Source organism: Antechinus flavipes, chromosome 1, assembly GCF_016432865.1.
Source record: "Antechinus flavipes isolate AdamAnt ecotype Samford, QLD, Australia chromosome 1, AdamAnt_v2, whole genome shotgun sequence".
Taxonomy (NCBI): domain Eukaryota; kingdom Metazoa; phylum Chordata; class Mammalia; order Dasyuromorphia; family Dasyuridae; genus Antechinus; species Antechinus flavipes.
In genome coordinates this window covers 80,638,365-80,657,747 of record NC_067398.1, presented here as the reverse complement: position 1 = coordinate 80,657,747, position 19,383 = coordinate 80,638,365, and the positions used below count along the sequence as shown (strand labels likewise).

Here is a 19,383-nt window from a genome sequence, read left to right as displayed (position 1 = left end):
ATAAGTCTGTATTTTCATGGCACTTAAATTGTTTGCAAAAACATTCCTTACAATAATCCTGTAATATAGGATGCTTTATCCCTATATTGTTATTATTCTATCCCTTTTATATGTGATCTCTTATCTAAGGTAGTCTTACTCTCCTTATTTTAGAGGTGAGGAAGCTGAGGCTCAAGAAATTACATGAATTCACCATATTCACTCTACTAGAAAGAATTAGAGCCAGGACTTGCCCCAGTTCCTGATTCCTAACCACCTCTTGATGGTTGTTTGTCCTTCATTCAGGAAGAAGACCACAACATCAAGGAGGTGATGCCATTGTTGCAGTCTAGCTTTGGGGTACCTAAATGAAATAAGGGTTAAGGTCTAATGGTAGGTTTGGGTTACAGATTCCACGCAAGGGGGTCTAGTAGCGGTGTGAGTTCCCAATAAAAGCATTTATTGGCCCAGAGAGCTAGACTGATAAAAGAGGTTTATTATTAGATAAGCAAAGTTAAAGTATAAGCGAAGGTAGAGATAAGGAGGGCACTGGACAGAGGGTCCTCACATGGTAGCCATGTTTGGAATCTCTGCAAAGAGGGGTTCCCAGCGTGGCCTTTTTATAATAGGAGACTTAGCTCGAGGGGCTTTGAGGTGTAGCCCCAAAGTTGGCTCATATCCGGGTGGGGCTGGGAACAGGTCAGATCTTCTATTGGAATTCAAAGGGACCAGGATTTGTGAGTTAAAGGGCAATTTACATTATTAACTAGGAGAGAGTGGGAATCTAGAAAGGAATCTTTCCCGCATCACCATGACATGCAAGCAAATTGGAACTAAGTGGGGGGGTGGGGAGGGGTGGAGGCTGGGCAAGGTCTCCTTTGGTCTGATGAGCCACAACTGCAACTGGACTCTTAACTTAGTGATGTCATTTTGGTCCTCTTAAAGAAGGAAGGCCAGCAACCAACCAACCTTCTGGGACAGATGATTGACATCTGGAGAGACAGGGAGAGTTGTGAGACAGGGGATGCAAAAAAGAGTGTAAATACCTAAATGGGAGAGCCTATGCTCATCCCGAGTCAAAATTGACTGTGGCTGTACTTGTAACCTAACAGCATGCCCCCAAGGAGTTTGTAGTTACTCCCATGCCCCAAGTTACAAAATATAAAGGGAAGAACTATGAGTTTGAGATGCTAGGGCACATAGGAGGTAGCAGGAGCAATTGGGAGGAATGACCAAGCTTAGACATGGATACATGGGCTTCCAAGTCCACTTTGAAAAGGATGAAAACTCCCAAGTTATTAAGAGCAGAGAAACAAGAGCCCTCGGCAACGCGGGGCGGCTACAATGGGCGATCCAGTAAAAAAAACAACTTGAGAAGGTGTCGTGAAGTCGCGTACAGAACCCCCGTTTCGGCCATTTACGGTGTCTCGGGTGACCTTGGGGGGGGAGGGGTGACAGAACAATGAGAGAGGAGGCGGGGGGTCAAGGGCTGGGGGAGGGGACGAGGCCCAGGGCCGATGACGGGCTCCGAGGAGGAGGGGACAGGGTCTGAACATAGCGGGGAGACTGAGGATACGGAGCCCCACTGGCGAAGGGTTCCGTGCGGTGGGCCACGACGACTGGGCCGGACACTTGGGCTTTCTCCAATACTCTCCGCCTCCTGCCCCGCCTGCTTCTCTCTCGAGCCCCGCTTCCGTCAGACTCTTTCTCTTCTTCCGGCTCTGGCCTTACGCTCGTCCGAGAGCTTCCAATTCCGCCCAAGACTGGCAATTCTGGAAGCGAAAAGTCAGTAAGAGTTGAACTGCGGGCATCAAGCTCGGAAGGGAGACTGGACCTGGGACCCCTGCGCCTGCGCTTTTCTACACTTCTCACTTCTTTCCTGGCTGGAGCTGAATTACCTTGTTTACGGAAAGAGGAAGACGGAAACGCGAAGTGCAACTCCCAATCAGAGTGCAGAGCCCATTAAAACGTCATCTCCGGAGTAAGTGACTAGAGGGAATGGGATCACTTCCGGATCCAAGTTGAAGGTGGGCCGGAAGTAGGGTGGAAGTGGCTTCAGCATTTCCACTTGAAGGCCATGAGTCCCAGTTGTGGCCCGGGGCCTGCAAATGTGGGTCTGGGCTCCTTCGTTGGGAAAGGAAAGGCAGAAAAGTGGGAGGAGGAGAGAAGGCCTTTGTTTTCCAGCTCCCCCCTGTCCCTGGAAAGAGCCCTGGGCTTGTAGATTCTACAACTCCAGTGTCAGACACGGCTTAGTAGCCATGGGGAAGTCCTTCCCCTCCCCCATTCGCTTTTGCCTTCTCTCCCTTCCCCCCTACCCCCTTCCGTGGCCTTAATTTCCCAATCTGAAGGAGCTGCACTAGCTGTCCTCCCGCCCCCCTCTCAGCTCCTCGTCCTGTGTCCTGCGTGAGCGTAACTACCCGAGGACAGCGGTTTATTTTATTCGGCCTCCATTTTCTCTTGTCAAGGCAGGAATAGGGCTCGACCCTCGAGGTCCTCTGGCTCTAAGCGCGCTCCCCCAGAGCTCCCCAGCCCTTAGCACATAATCAATTCTCACTAAGTAAATTAAAGAGGTTTGCTGAAAAGTGGCCCTGAAAGCGGGCATTGTCCCCGGGGCCGGTCCCCTTTCCCTCGTGCCTCAGTTTCCTTATTCGTAAAGTGGAGATTATGATAAGCATGACAGGCAGAATGGGCGGAAAGCTCTTGGTAAATGGAAGGGATCTATGCACGTGTAGACGGTTCCTCTTGTGAGTTGGGATTGAAAAATGTGGGTAAGATTACAGATCCAAGAGAAAGGATGATTATTCATCAATCATTTCTTCAGCATAGCAGGCATAATGAATGCCCAAGGAAAGCTTAGAGCAGGCTTCGTCAATGAGTTGGTTTGGGGTTTGTTTGTTTTTTTGTGTGCTTTGTTTTTGATCATGACATGTTTGGCAGTCTGACAAAATCAATGGCTGTTTCTCAGTATTTTTAAATGCATAAAATATAATGTGCAGGTCTACAAAGGAAGGTAATTGCATTGACAATAGTTATCAACTTTTTTTTTTTTTTTAATTCATGGAGCTTAGGTTAAGAAGCACATTGTGAGGTGAAAAAATTGGATTGGGATTGGGAGACTTGAATTTATTCTGGGTTTAACCCTGATTAGCTAATAAGTAGCATATGAGAGGACAGAGCTTTCCTTTTAAAACCACCAAGCAAAAAACAGGAAAAGAAAAAAGCTCATACACACAGGCCCAAATAGTCAAATCTAGTAACTGGGGATCTAGCTTCCTTCCCCATTCTATGATATTGCTGGAGAAACACAACAAAAACTTATTGTTTTGAGAAACTAGAATTGTGGTTGTGTTCTTAGATTTCAGAGTAAGAGATGTTTTAAATTACATGATTTCTTAAAAAAAAAATAAAAATGATACATAGATGGAATCAGTAGCACATTATCTCATTAGGGATGCTTTTCCATCTCAGAATATAGCTAATTTGTAGGTTGTGTATTTTTTATTAAAGTGAAAGGGGCTAGACTAGATCACCCTTAAATCTCTTCCAGCTCTAAATCTATAAACCTGTAGGACCCTATAATTCGATCCTGAGTGTTTGAATCAGAATTTGAAACCATGCCTTTCTGACTCCAAGTTGACTACTGTAGGACTTAGGCCTTTTTTTTTTTTTTTAAACAGCTTTTTATTTACAAGATATATGCATGGGTAATTTTTCAGCACTGACTCTTGCAAACCTTCTGTTCCAACTTTTCCCCTCTTTCTCCTTACCCCCTCCCCCATGTATGTATGTATTGTAGACCAATACATGTTAAATATGTTAAAGTATAGGTTAAGTACAATATATGTATACACATCCATACAGTTATTTTGCTCCACAAGAAGAATCGGACTTTGAAATATTGTATACTTAACTTGTGAAAGAAATAAAAAATGCAAGCAGACAAAAATAGAGGGATTGGAAATGCTATATAGTGGTTCACACTCATTTACCAAAGTTCTTTCGTTGAGTGTAGCTGGTTCTATTCATTATTGAACAAATGGAACTGAGTTGGTTCATTTCATTGTTGAAGAGGGCCATGTCCATCAGAATTGATCATCATATAGTATTGTTGTTGGAGTATATAATGATCTCCTGGTCCTGCTAATTTCACTCAGCATCAGTTCATGTAAGTCTCTCCAGGCCTTTCTGAAATCATCCTGCTGGATCCAGGCCTTTAGATGGTCAGACCAAGGGTCTTTCCTTTGAACCACACTTGGAAGTGAGTGGATGTTGTTTATTACTTTCCCCTCAGTTCATGCAGTTAATTCTAGCACTCAGTAAAAGTGGGGGGATAGAGAAGGTCCTTCTGTCCCTGTGGATCTGGACCTTGGAGACTACCTCAGATTTCAGTAGATGTTGAAATACTTAAGGATTGACCTTGGGTCAAAGTTCTCTAGCTGCCCAAAATAGAAATATCCCTTAAGCCCAGTGAATTGTGGTTCTTATATATCAGAATGGGCATGGTTTTGGGTTTTCCTGCCAGGATTTTCCAAAGCAGTTCAGGCTTTGTCTTTTGCCCAGACTCAACAATGATTTACAGCAGAGTGAAACTTGGAAGGTGTTTGGTGGGGGGGAGGATCTGACAGCTAGTAGAGTCTCTTGGCAGAAAAGTGTTTCGGACAGACAGAACTAAATGCTTATGAGGAGGTATGGTTGGCACTGGGAGAAGTATGTAGATAATCTGGGGATGTGGCACTAGGGTCAGGGGGTGTCAATGAGGCGGTGTTCCCTCTGTGAATGATTAACTTTCACTGAGGATGACCTTGCTGGAGAGTTTGAGTAACAGGACCTCTGGACTCTGGGAGAGAACCACTTGGGAATCCAGAAGAACAGAGGGAGTAAGAAAATGGGCCAGAGCTGTGACTGCTATACCAAGGGTGGTGGGGGCTTCTGTGGTGAGGTGGGCCCTGTGGGGGCGAGGCTTTGGTAAGGGGAACAGGAGTTTGGGAAGCAATCTGAAATAGTGGGATTCATAGGATGATGGAACAGCCAGTAGGAGTAGGAAGGGTTTTGATCAGAGGTTAGGAATGAGAGCCAGCAGTTAATAGGACTAAGGAACACTCTTCAGAGCTTTGTAAATTGTCCATTACTATAGCAACCCCTATGAAACTAGAGCTCTTGAGATAATAGAATCATAGGGTTTTAGAGCTGTTAGGGAGGGACCTTGGAGACCATCTGGTTCCTCAAGTGGCAGAGAAGGAAATGGAAACCAAGAAAATTTTAACTTATCTAATCTCCTACATATAGTAAGTGATAGAATCCAGATTCAAATCTAGGTTTTTGGGTGCTAAATCTCTCGTTATTTTTATATATTATGTTGCCTTTCATGGTGTCTGGAGGTTAGATGGAGGTCAGTTCCTCCCAAAACACATACACAATTCATTTGACCCTGACATTTTTTCTTATAGGTGATCATGAATACCAGACACTGCTAAGAGTGGACTAAACATGGCTTCCACACTTCGAGTCCTACCTGGCTTTGCACGCACTCGCCCAGTACTTTGGGGGAGCCCAGCTTCCTGGTCTTCCAGCAGCATGACGCTGGCAGAGCAGGCCTGGCAACTCTTTGAGTGTGCAGTGGGTGCAGTGATGCCAGGCCCTATGATCCGCCGGGTCCTGACAGTAGACGCAGAGACTGGACAGATGAAGGTTCGGGACAGGAACTTCCAGCTCCATCACAATGTTTACCTGGCAGGCTTTGGCAAAGCTGTGCTGGGCATGGCGGCAGTGGCGGAGGAACTACTGAGCGAACACCTGGTTCAGGGTGTGATCAGTGTGCCCAAGGGCATCCAAGCAGCTATGGAAAGTGCTGGCTTGAAGTAAGACCTTGGGGGGCAAAATGGGGGTGGGAAGGAGAAAGGGTGGGGGAGGGAAGACAGAGACAGAGGAAGAGGAAATAAGAGGGGGCTGAGGGAAAGACAGAGAGAAAAAGAGAGAAAGAGAGAGAGAGAGAGAGAGAGAGAGAACAAGGTATTCAGAGTTGGGTGCTACGAATTAGGGTCCTTTCCCCATATTCCACCTCACAGGCATCCTCAGATCCTGACATAGTAAGCTATGTAAGAGGAATAGAATCCTTGGGGCTTGGTTTAATTTTATTCCCTTTCTTCTATCATCTGAGCTTGCCTGGTTCAGGCCTATTTGAGAAAGAAAGGTGATCAGGAAGGGCACCCAGCAGTTTGGCAGCAGTTTGGGAGGTTCAGGACTTAGCTAGAGGAGTCATTCCCTCTTTCCCCATTTCCTATCTTCCCTGTATCCTGGAAATGAGAGTAGAAAGATGTCAGGAACATAAGGTCCCCCCTGTTTGGGACCCCATGGTCCACCTTTTCAGGGAGATGCTGCTGATGCCACAAAGCCACATCCAAGTGTTTGAGGGAGCCAAGAACAACCTGCCTGACAAGGACTCCCTACAAGCTGCAGTGGCCATCCGGGACATGGCAGAGGGGCTGTCGGCTGACGACCTGCTGCTGGTCCTTATCTCAGGTGAGATCCCTTCCTCTGGATATGGGGAGGAGAGGTGTGGAGGTGGGATCGGGAATGATTCCCTTTGCCTCCATTCCTCCTATAGGACTTTTCATTTCTTTTATGAGCCCCTTTTTCATACAGTGAACTGACTTTTCTACTCCTTTCCTCACCTCTCTTCTACCCTTCTTTAGATCTTAAAAAAATGGGAGAAATCTACTTTGAGACAAGGGAGTGCTATTTTTCCTAGAGAGACTGAGTAGTCTGACCCTCCCTGACAACACAGTGTCTAGCCTTCCCAGCATCTCCCCTTGAGAGTACCCCCAGTCTGGATTCAGTGCCCTGTCCTGATTGGGCTTCCATTACCCAATTGTGCCCTGCTTTCAGGCCCAGGAGTAGGGGCCCAGCTTCCTTTGACAACCCCAGGAGCATCTCATTTCGTTACCATTCTGCTCTAGATCTAGCCAACAGAATTCAGCTCGAAAGGGCCCTGAAATGGGAACTTTCTAGTCTTAAAGAGTTGTTGACTTCTACTTTCTAGAAGCCAAGGCAGCCCAGCCATCCTACCTCTATCCCTGGTGCCCGATCTCAGGCTGCTTCCAAAGCTGAATTCCCACTCCCTGGCTAAGCTAAAGTGGCTGTGAGCCTAGGATTTAAAGTAAGGAGGTGACTATAACCACCTTGGATCAACTTGGAGTCACCTCTGAGTTTCCCAGGCAGCTCTCTGATAAGACTGGGAAGAACAGAACTGCTCTTTCTCTGCTTTGGTGGGCTCCTGGAGTTCCCCACATAAATGAGATCATAGGTCTAGACCAAACAAATGCAAGGCATTGTGCTAGGAGACAACAATAATCAACTGGGTCCTTCCCTCAAGGGGCTTACATAGTGCTGGGTAACATAATTGGAAGAGGGAGATGACTGTAAAGCACTAGGTGATAGGAAAAGGCTTCCCATCTCTAGGCAGCTAAGGACTCAGCCCAATCCAGGCCGCCTCTAATACTGATATGGAGGAGGCAGATGGTGTGCTGATACCTGAGATCAAGAACAATAAAAATGGTCACTCCAACAGGAATGTTGAGTTCGTAGAATAGGAAGTAGTGTGAAGCACTCTTAGAAAGAGAGCTGAGAGCCAGATAGTGTGGGGCTTTGAAAGGTGACTAATAAGTTTATGGTACTTTCCAGAAGCCTCGAGATTCTTGAGCAAAAATGGCCCTGCTTGTGTTTTAGGGAGAGTATTTTGTTAGTATTTTATAGGAGAGCCAGGAAGGGACAGCCTCAACTGAGTCAAGAACAACCCCATTCTTTGCAGAGGCAGGGGACAGATTATCATGTAGGACTTGACTCATTTTGCTAAACAGTTTTCTCTGTTTTTATTCCTTGTTATAATGTATGATTCCTTATCTAAGACAAAGGGAGAGATGTATTGAGAAAAATAGGTGATGGAAAAAAAAATTTTAAAGCCAAGGAAGGCATGAATGTCCCAGAGGAGGGGATGTCAGGAATGTCAAAAGTTGAAGAGAAGAATGAGGCCTGGAAGAGGCCGTTGGCTTCAGGATTTAGGAGAGCTCTGGTAAACTTGACACCTTCAGGTGAGTAGCAGGATGAGAAGCCAGCAGTAAGGAAATGGGAAATGATGGGAGAAACCAGAGGCATTCAGTAGTCTCGGCTTTTTCTGGCACTTTGGCTATGAAAGGGTGGGGAGAAATGGGAGTGGCCAACAGGCAGAAGGGAAGGTTTTTAAGGATGTGTGAGAATGCAGAGGAGAAACCAGGAAAGAGAGGATGAGGGAGAAAAGGAGCAGTTCTGCTGGGGAGAGCTAGGGCAAGGACCCAAGTAGAGGGGCTAGTTTGGGCAAGAAGGGCCGATTCATTAGACTAGAAGAATTGAGGAGAGAATAGAAGCTGGTGAGGAGTTCCAGCTGTGAATTAGAGGAAAAGAGAGACACTATAACAGGTTGTATGTATTTTCATGGTAGAATATGAGAGAAGGAAAATCTTGGAACATTTGCATTAAGGAGTCCTAGAGACAGAATTTGGGGAAAAGTAAAAAGATTGCCGTATAGGCCTGAGGCCATGAGGTAATAAAGATGTACAGAGTCCTATTACAGAGGAGTTACATTGTTTCCCTCAGCAGGGACCCAAAAATACATGAGTAGGAGGAAAGAAAGTCTCAGGTTGGGATGAGATCTGTGCCTTGAGATTGGCCTAATGATAATGGTGAAAAGCTGCTCTTTGTTCATTGTTCTCCAAGAAGACCAGGATATCAGTGACAGGATGCCATGACATACAAATGGATTTAAGTCAGGGAGAGCTGTGCAAAGTTCCCTGCCTCACTTTCTCCTCCAGAATCATCTGGGTCCAGTGGCCTGTAAGAGAGGAGAAGGCTGAAGATGCAGTGGGAGACCTCGGCCTTTTTTAAGCTAAGGTCTTTTAACAGGTCTTAGTTTTACTGAGGCAACACCCATTCAGTAATTAAGTCTGGGTTAAGGGAAAAATGGGCCAAAAAATGGTCTGTCTGTGTGTGTGTGGAGGGGATATGTGCACACATATATACATACACGTCGTACATTCACACACAGTGAGAGTTGATATTTTTGTGAGTTTTAAGATTTTCCAAATGCTTTACATCTATAATCTCATTTAATCTTCTAGATAACTCTAATGTGATAGATATAATAGGTATTATTTCCAGTTTATGATGAGGAAAGTGGAAGTTGAAAAAAATGACTTTCTGGTATCACTAAGCTGAGAGTGATCTGTGAGATCACTCATAGACAAGGGTCAAATCTAAAGCTCTCAAGATAGCAAATTCACTTCTCATTCTATTGTATTATGCCTGTTGCCTCAGGGAAGTAGCTGAGTATAGAAAAGTGAAAATTGCAGAAAATGTTCTGCATTTGGACTCCATCAGTTTTCTTTGGATATAGATAAAGTTTTCTATCACTAATCTTTTGGAATTGTCTTGGATTATGGTATTGCTGTGAAGAGTTAAGTCAATTATAATTGATCATGATAGTGCAATAATTTTCATATTTTGCAGTGGCTACTTTCTTTTATTGTGTCTTCTTTTCTCCTGAATCTAGAAATGTTTTTCCATTTTCATAAGTCAAGTTTTTCCATCCCCAGAAACTTCCATTTCTGACACATGGAGATCATTCTGACAATTATTAAAATCCTAGAACTTGGAGTGGGAGCAAGAAAAACTAGATTTTAATTCTAGCTTTGCCCTTAACTTGAAATCTTGAATAAGGCATCTTAAACAAAAAATTGTTGTAACCTTCCTACTCTTAGATGGATATATGGATCATCTTAATGATGAGATGACAAGGGGGGCAAAGGCAGAAGATGTGTGTTTATAGAATGAGGATTTCAAAGAGAAGAAAATAAGAACAAAGCAGTGGTAAACTAGGAGAGCAAGAAAGGAGAGAGTAACTGGAGGCTCTGCTGGGGATGCAAACTAGGTTTTTTAGAAGTTATGTAGTGGAGAAAATGAAAGGGTAGGATATATAGTGATCAGAGAAGAATGAATTGCAAGAGTGCTGACTCTGCTTCTACAAAAGTAGAATTTACTGACAATGGCTTCATCCAACTTTTCCCCCACCAATTACTGTATATTTCTTTTGTCTGTATTTTCATTCATTTATCTGTGTGCATGCTATTTTTTCACAGTAGACAATAAGTCGCTTGAGGGTAAGGACCATTTCCTTTGTGACCATGGAATCTGGAATTGTGTCATAATAGGAGCTTAATAAATCATTGTTGAATGTATAACGTGTATGATCATTCCTGTGTGGTTAAGGAGACGTGCTGTTCAGTTCATGAGAATTGAAATTAATGACCTAGGAGATCACAAGTGTTTTAAGGCACATCAGGTTGTATAACAAAGCTCAGGAATAGGAATACTGGGGGGAAAAAGGGGAGGAAGTTTGGCATGGTGGAGAGAGAGGCTGAGAGCAAGTATTAAACTTCTTGAGAAAATCAGGAAATAGTATTTCTTTTAAAAGTGTTTTGTTGAACTTTTCTTTAAAAACAAAACAAAACACCAAAGCACTTTTCTCTTGTCACCGATTCTTCATCCTCTATTAAGTCTCCCTTGAAATAAATGAATATAGTTAAGAAAAATCAACATATTCCCTTGTCTGAAAATATATACCTCATTTCACATCTCTATTCCATCCTGCCTGTGTAAAGTGAGAGGCATTCTCTATCAATCAGTCTTATAATTAATTACTGATTATTGAGCTCACTAAATTTCTTTAATTTTTTACTGTTGTTTTCCTTTATAATATTGCTGTCATTGTGTAAATTATTCTTCTGGTTCTGCTTAACTCCATCTGTGTCAGTCTATATAATTTTTTTCCAAGTTTCTCTGTATTCTTTGTAGTTTTCATTTCTTAGGACAATATTGTATATTCCTATATCACAATTTGTACAATTGTTCTCCAGTCAGTTCCTACTATAAAAAGTGTGGCAGTAAATATTTTTGTATCTATGGCTATCTTTGAAGTATATGTTTCATAGTGGTATTGATGTGTAAAGGTATATGCACTTTTTTGTGTATAAATACAAGTTGTTTTCTAGAAGTTGGATTAATTTGTAGATCCATCAATCATACTTTAGCATTTCTCTTGTTACTAGTGATTTGGAGTATTCTTTCATGTGGCTACTGATGGCTTACATTTCTACTTTTAATTTGCCTATTTGTTTTCCTTGCTTTATCTATTGTTGAATAGCTTTATTCTTATGTATTTGTATCCATTCCCTGTATATACTGGGTAACAGGCCTTTATAGAAATATTTGCCACAAAGGATATGAGAATATGTCCAAGAAAGGAGCCAGGAATAAACCTATACCCTCAGATGTCTTTATACAAATGCGTAGCATGGAGGTAACAAGTAAGATGAACAAGAACACCAATATAAAGAGGCAGATTCAGTTCTTGAGCATCAATCTCTAAGACTTGATATGGTGAGACTCATGATAAGAGGAAGGGGAAGGGGAAGATTAATTGGGGCAAAAGGGAAGGGAGGGCATGCAGAGCAGGACTGCTTTATAAACTCAGACATTATGGACCCAGAATCAAAGGGGCCTGGTAGAAAGTATTTGGACAAAAATCAATGGTAGGAGAAACAGAATCATTGTTACATTTTTGTATTACTGGACAGGAAGAAAACAGATGAGTTCAGGAAACAATCTATGAAACCAGCTAGAAAGAACCTTAAAAGCCACCAAGTCACACCTCTTCATCTTACAGATGAGGAAACTGAGGCATTCAAAGGTTAAGTGACTGACAGCCTGGTACAAAGACATGAAATCATTTTTGAGTTCAATTATTTGGATATTTGTTGAAATTTTTCTCCTTCCTTTATTCTCTCTCTCTCTCTCTCTCTCTCTCTCTCTCTCTCTCTCTCTCTTTCTCTCTTTCTTTCATTCTCTTTCTCATTCTCTCTCTTTGTCTATATCTGTCTGTCTGTCTCACCCTCCCCACCTTTTCTCCTTTCTGCTAAAAGTTATACAGTTGGTATTTTCTTGACTAGCCTTATGAAATCCTCAGTTTAGAAAAATAAAGCTCCCAAAAAGAAATTAAAGGAGGGGTGCAAAATACCATTTAAAAGAAAATCTCATTTTTAAGAGTCCTGTGATGGCAGTATGTTAACATGTTCTTTCATGCAACAGGAAAAAAAATGAGATTGAGTTGGGTATTTGTCTCTAAAAACCTGATGACTGGGTGCCCAGGGGCTTGACTGAATTCAAAATCAAAGCTGACTCCTTTGCTTTGTCCAAGATATCAGTGGATGAGGTGGTCAGAAGACATGCTGCTTAGGAGCATGTGCATTGCTCTTGGATGGGTTGGGTCTGATATCTGAGGTCTTTTTCTGGCCTTGAGAGGTATATGCTTTCTGAATCCTTAAAAGTTATGGAGGGCTGAGGTGATACTTTTTTTGTGGTTTGATGAAACAACAGAGGGAAGAAAGCAGTTGGGCCAGTACCAAATGTATTTCCTGGAAATTCTTGGCGAATTTCTAGGGTGTCCAGACTTAAACACTGCTGGGACATCTCCCAACAATCAAGCAACTGCATCATGACTAAACGAAGTGATATATGCAGGTGGATTTATGAATGTAAAAGAACTCCCTTCTCCGAATTCCCTCCTCTGCTCCCAGCCTTCTCTGTTCTCCCTCTAACCCTGACCTGACTATCTCATTGCAGGGGGAGGCTCAGCTCTGCTTCCTGCTCCGATCCCCCCTGTTACTCTGGATGAGAAACATTTGCTCACTAAGATGCTGGCCGTTCGTGGTGCCACAATTCAGGAGCTAAATACCATCCGTAAGGCCTTGTCCCATCTCAAAGGTGGGGGCCTGGCCAGGGCTGCTTACCCTGCCCAGGTGAGTGAGCTGCTCTGGGAGGCCTCCTGGGTTGATGTCTGGGACCAGAGATGGGGCTAGGGACATACAGGGTGACCATTGTTTCTTTTCTCTGGGACCTTGCAACCAAATAGGGGGGATAGGACACAAACATATTATTTACAGATTGATCCATAAAACATATTGCTAAATTATGGCATGCTGCAAAGCTGTGTGTCAGGAGAATGCAGAGTAAAAGAGAGACTGAATTAATCGTGGGAGGCTGGTTGAAGGGAAGGAGAAGGGAAAGGTAGGTGACGCTCCTTGACCTGCTGAGAGCAAGAATAGAGTCCATGCTGGCAAGGGAGGGGTGAGCCTGGGATGGTCTGAGACATTTCTCCCAAAGAAGTTTGGATTTACTCTAATGGGCCCGGAGCAGAAGCTTCCGCAGGTACTCCCCGTGCTGGTCTCTGTCCCTCTCAGCTTTGCTCTCATCCCTTTCTCCCAGGTGGTGAGCCTGATCCTGTCGGACGTGGTGGGGGACCCTCTGGATGTGATTGCTAGTGGTCCCACGGTAGCAAGTGACCACAGTGTTCAGGATTGCCTGCAAATCCTCACCCGGTATGATCTCCGTGAAACTTTGCCCCGCTCCATCAAGACAGTGCTGTCCAGGGCTGATTCCGATCCTCGAGGCCCTCCTTGCTGTGGCCATGTCCTCAATACAATTATCGGCTCCAATTCTGTAGCTCTGGCCGAGGCCCAGCGCTGCGCTGAGGCCCTGGGCTACCAGGCTCTGATTCTGAGCACGGTCGTGCAAGGTGCGGTGGGCCGCCTGGCCCGCTTCTACGGGCTGCTGGCTCAGGCAGCCATTGTCCGCCTCTCCTCGTGGGTGGGGATGGCCAAGGAGGAGGAAGACGAGCTTCGGAAGCTTGTTGAAGAGCTGCAACTCCCTGACCTGAAGCTGGGGGACGTTCTGAAGTTTCTGGAGAAGGCCAGGGGCCCCGTCTGCCTTCTGGCTGGAGGGGAGCCTACAGTGAAGATCCAGGGCTCAGGCAAGGGTGGCAGAAACCAAGAGCTGGCGCTCCGGGTGGGCGTAGAGATGAGTGGGTGCACAGGGAGCAACTGGGAGGCGCTCTTCCTGAGTGGTGGGACTGATGGGCAGGATGGTAACACCGAGGCCGCTGGGGCCTGGGTCACCCCCGGGCTGGCCTCCGAGGCTGCGTCTGAGGGGCTGGATGTGGCGGCTTTCCTGGCCAACAGCGACTCGAATACCTTCTTCCAGCGCCTGCAGGGTGGAATCCACCTCCTGAGCACGGGGCTGACTGGCACCAATGTCATGGATATCCACCTGATACTTCTGCGGCCCTGCTGACGGGACAGGGCTAGCTCAGGTCTCACCATTTCCTCAGGGCCTATGAGATATTTGGAAATGCCCTTCTAACTAGGACTGGAAGGTGGGGCAGGGCAGGGGAGTCTGCCCCAGGCTCTTCGCTCCTTCTGTGGAATTCCCTGGGCCACCCAGGCTTTGAAGCAGTGGTGCCCATAGAAGCACACTAGGAATAAGCAGTACTCAGAAATCCGTTTCTGACTTGTCAGGTCTTTATTGCAGTCTGCTTCCCTTGTGGTCACCCCTCTTTCTCACGGCACTACCCACCCCACATTCTCCAGGCACAACCCTTGGCTCCCCTGGGAGAGGTAACCAATGTGGCAGGAGGACCTTCCAACCAGTCACTAGCTAAGTTTTCTTCTCTTAACCTTGTTACCTTAGGCCGGCCTCCCCTCCAGCCCACCCCTGGGGTTGGTGATGAGAAAAATGTGACTGAGTGTTTAGGAAAATAAAAAGGCTTCATTCATTGGCTAATTGAGGTTTTTTTTCCCTTAGTTCCACATATAAGGAGAGCTTGGAGCTGCCCTGTTGGGCAGCCCTAACCTATGGGGCTGGAAGTTACTGACCTTTATCATTCCAAACAAGGCTAGGGCTTTCTGGAGACCCAGTGTGGACTTCTTGGTTAGATCTATTAAGAAAAGACTCAGCCAGGCTCCAGGAGAATAGCAGGGAAGCACCCCTGGCTGGGCACAAAGCATTCTCTATGAAATGCATTGAGCCCCTGTTCCTTTCTCTTCTTCCTGCTGAGAGGCCACACTTTCTCAGCTCAGTGATCCTCCAAAGTAGATAGGGATAAAAAGAGAGAAGAAAAGATCAGTTAATAGCTGTAGAGCTTGCTATATGCTGGCTCCTGGAGAGGGTCCCCATTTCCCAGCCCACCTGGGTGCTACCTGAGCTACCCCAGCACTGTGGTTCCTATTGTGGTACATGGTTCTAATCCCTATAAGAATGAGCAGCAGAATCATCTGGGAATAAAAAGTCATGGAGCACAGGAACACTGTGGCCCAGCCAGGCCCCGACCCTGGGCAAGCCCCTATCCCTGTATCCTCCTCTCCCTCATTTGGAGCTCTTAATTCATGGGCCAGATTCAAGGGGCAGTTGGGGTTGCAGTGGATAGACATCTGTCTGAAAGGGTGGGATTGGAGAAGGCTAGCCCTGAGCTTTAAGTATTAATCTAGGTGAGGCTCCTGGGCCTTTGCTATTGGGGTACTCCCTGCCCTCCTCCTGAAAGCTTCACTAAATGCAGTCTCCCCAGTCTCGGGGGACCAGGATAACCCTGTTTTTTAGGTTTGGAGACATCTCAGGCCAATAAATCAGGGGCCTGAGGTTTCATTTTCTGTGTCCAGTAGACTGGGGAACTAAAGAAAGCTTAAGTGGATGGGAATTTAGGGCCTGAAGGGGTTTGTCAACAGGGACATGATGAAGTGGGGGCAGTTGAGATAGAACTCAGCCTTAAGTAAAGCTAGGACTGGAGAGCGGAGGAGGGGGGGAAGTCTAGGAACTCAGGAAACAGGAAAGTTGATGGGGGGGGGTCACTTTATCACCCCTCCCCCTTCCCCTTTGGTGCCAGGAAATACAGGATGACCTTAAAGACTCTTGTAGACCCAGGCCTGTAACACAGATCTCGTATGCTTCCTGGCTCACTCTGCCCTGACTTTGGCACACACACGCTCATGCTCGGGGCAACAGGGGAACTGGGGGATTCTAAGAGTAGGCTCCAGTTGATCCTCTCGTCCTCCATGGCACAAACTGGTCCAGATATATATGTGAGCATTTAAGCATATGTATGTGAGCTTAATACACATACATGTGTAGAACTCAAATGTATTCATTCTTAAGGACAGGGGCATGTATGTGTGAGTGTGTACATGTCCCACACATGCGATTTGCATGCATGTGCATACTTATCCGTAAGCATATTTTTAAACTCACTTTGTGGACCCAGCTTTAGAGTCATCCCCAAGTTCTTGGAGGCTGAGCATCCTTAGCGACTCTCTTTTTCCCTCCACCCTACATCCCACTTCTCCAGGGCAGGAGGTAAGCTCTGCTATGATTCCACCGGCCTGAGTTATTTACAAAATCTTACCTGTGTACCACCTTGGAAAAGAAGAATAAAATGGATTGTGCTGCTATCTAAGCTAGAAAACCTTTTTCCACTTGTGATCCCTTTTCACCGGAGAAATTTTGGTGCAACCCCAGGCAGATAGGTATATAAAATAGGTATACAAATCAAACATTTACTGATAAGTCATAATTTCATAATCCCTAATTCAGCTATGAGATCCCATGTGGGTTACGATCCACAGTTTAAGAAGCTTTAATCCAGACTGATAAAATTAGATAAATACTGCTGGGTGAGCATTCAGGAGGACTCAATCATTCTATAAATACCAATATATTCATCATACCTAGGAGTCTTCCTTTCTGTCCCTTCCATGCTCACTCTCTCCTAATTCTCTATCACTAATCACTCCTTCCCTGATTCTCATCTCCTTAGCTCCAGCATCAGTTCTGGCTAAAGGAAGCTAACTGAATTTTTTATTGCCCTGAGGAAGTGAGGAAAGGTGGGTGAGTGGGAGGGTGAGCACAAGAGTCTTGGTCTCCCTGCAGATGGCAAAGATTCATAGGGTTTGGAACAGGAAAAGAACAATCTAGTTAGAATGACGGAATGCTCCATTGCCCAGTAATTAAGTTCTGGGCGGAATAGGTAAGCCAGTCCCCCCAGGGCTCTGCTCTGTTGGCGTGGTTTAGTTCACACCATTATTCTCAGGGGAAGAGCATCTTCCTTGCTCTGCCAGCATTCAGCTCAAGGTCGCCTTCTCCAGGAAGCCTCCCTAGATCCCTCTAGCACATACTGATCTCTCCTTTTGCATAGCTGTACCTCTTCAGTACTTGCTGTTCCCATAGTGTGTAGTCAGCATGTGTTTGTACAGGAGCATGTATAGCTGTCACCATATTTCATGCTTCCATCTCGCTAGCTCTGGTCCTGGCTCCGTTCTGTCCCCCAAGGACTGCCCCCTCTTATCCCCTCTATTTAGTAGTTTATACCAAGGGTTGTCAATGAAAACCCCATTTCTCTTCCCACCCTTGTTCCCCAGAGACACCAAGTCTTCATTTATTGAGATCAAAGGTGGGTCAAGAGGAGAAAGTGAGATTCTAGGCCCTTGTGGCTGAAGCAGCTCGGGCTTATAGAGCCTCAGGCCAGCAAAGCCACCCAGCTGGGCTGAAACTGGTGCTGCCCTGTTTCCCTGCCAGGTGGACCCTTAGATGCGCTTCCTTTTGTTTCTCCGCAGTGTGCGGGGCGGAACTCTTTAGAAGTGCTTGCCTGGTGGACTGAATGACTGGCCTGGCCAGTGACTAAGTGAATAACATGTTGGTCAAGTGACTGATAGATTGACTATCCAATCATCTGACTAATTGAAAGGTACACCAGGCAGTGGCCCGGGCCCAACACCAAACCTTCAGTACCCCCTTCCCCAGATTGTTCTGTTAGAGCAGGGCTTCTTAAACTTTTTCCATTCGCGACCCCTTTTTGTCCAAGACATGTTTACATGACTCCGGGAATGTAGGTTTATAAAATAGGTAAGAAAATCAAACATTTACTAATAATTCTGTGACCCTCACATTTAATTATGAGATTCCATAAGGAGTCATGAACCATAGGATCTGGGTTCCTCAGGCCTGGGTCCTTTGTTTTGTCTCTGATCCCTTATTCATGTAGTATTTGGGGTAGGTTGATTGACAGCCCAAATTAAGCACCTGCTATGTGAGAAGACTAGCCCTGTGAGGGAGACTGTGGGGCTTGCCCTCAAGAAGCCAGAGACTCATATATGCAACATATACGAATAGGGAATTCTCAGGCTCCGAGGGAAAGACAGAAAGGTGTGTGTGGGGGTAGCTATTCTGTATTCCGAGGGGGGAAGAGGAACAAGAAACAGAGCCTTGCCTTGAGGACCTGAAGTAAGACATAGATTCAGGTATGAAGGAACAAGTTGGGGAGTTTTTCCCACTTTTTCCCAGCCAATTCAAGTCCTTTCCCTCTTTTAAAACTTTACTTAAAACTGATCTCCTTGAGAAAGCCTGGCTTAATTAAGTCTACTTAGCTTTATTTAAATATGTGTTTGAAGCAGAATTCCAGCTCAGATCTTCCTAACTACAAGACCAACAATCTGTCCACTAGGCCTCTTAGGCCTCCCGGCAGAACCTGATGGCCAGGAACACTCTCTAGGGACAGTGGGAGACGAGCAGCAGCTCACAGGTTAACAGCGGGCACTCTCCTGTACTGTGATGGTTCACTACAGTTTGCTGACAAGCACTCCCCAAGCTAGGCATTCCAAGTCTTGTCATTCCCAATTAACAGGTAAAGAAATGGAGGGCAGGAGGAGTGAAGGGACAGTCAGGGCCAGCACTTGAATCCGAGTCTTTTGACCCTGAGCCAAAGTATATAAAGAAAAGTATTTCCTGAGCCCAGGATACAGAGCAGAACCATTACCATGAAAGGCAGTGGAGGCATCTGTCCAACTCTCGCACAGAAGGGGCTCACCCTCCAAGCACTGGTGGGGCTCGAGAGATTAAAAGTGGTGCCCTGGTTTAAAGGTGCTAAGGAAACCTGGAACTCAAGTAAAACTAGTAAGATCTCTCCTCCAAGACCGAGACTGAGCGTTGGGGGAAAGAATGCCCTGGGAAGTTAGCTCAGCATGAACGAAAGACAAGGAGAGCTGGGTCCCAAGTGATGCGAGGCTGGGATGAAGGTCAGATCAGGCTGGAAGAACTTGGGCCTGAAAAATGTCCACACTATGGCATCCCTGACAATGGTCATCCAGGATCTGCTTGAAGATCTCCAGAGATGGGAGACCCATTTTCCAGGTTTCCAAGAACAATCCTTCACTCCCCTCACCCATGTCTTCTATTGTTGATCTGTTCTTGTTGCTAGACATTTTTTCCTTATTTTGAGCCTAAAATTGCCACTACAAATTCCACCCATTGCTCTCACTTTATCCCTCTGTTATCAAGCAGAACAAATCTAAATACTACTACCCTGTGATAGCTCTTCACATACATGAAATAAACTACCTTTTCCTTAAATCTGGAGGGTAAAAAACTCTAGTTCCTAGAGTTGAATTGAATTGAATACACTATTCCATATATGGCTGACTTGATCAGATGACAGCAGGA

General features: G+C 45.4%; 1 protein-coding gene across 3 annotated transcripts; it reads left to right on the top strand.

The window, feature by feature from the left end:
* Window positions 1–347: 347 nt before the first annotated feature.
* GLYCTK (glycerate kinase) lies at window positions 348–14,682 on the top strand. Of its 3 annotated transcripts, none has more exons than XM_051985231.1 (5): window positions 348–1,960; window positions 5,427–5,837; window positions 6,347–6,498; window positions 12,688–12,863; window positions 13,330–14,682. In XM_051985231.1, the coding sequence occupies exons 2-5, from the start codon at window positions 5,467–5,469 to the stop codon at window positions 14,191–14,193; spliced, it is 1,563 nt and encodes a 520-aa protein (XP_051841191.1). In that variant the 5' UTR covers window positions 348–1,960; window positions 5,427–5,466; the 3' UTR covers window positions 14,194–14,682. The 3 variants fall into 3 exon arrangements, with proteins under 3 accessions (XP_051841191.1, XP_051841210.1, XP_051841201.1); XM_051985250.1 differs by lacking the exon at window positions 348–1,960 and adding an exon at window positions 4,828–4,856; XM_051985241.1 differs by lacking the exon at window positions 348–1,960 and adding an exon at window positions 5,161–5,264.
* Window positions 14,683–19,383: the final 4,701 nt, after the last annotated feature.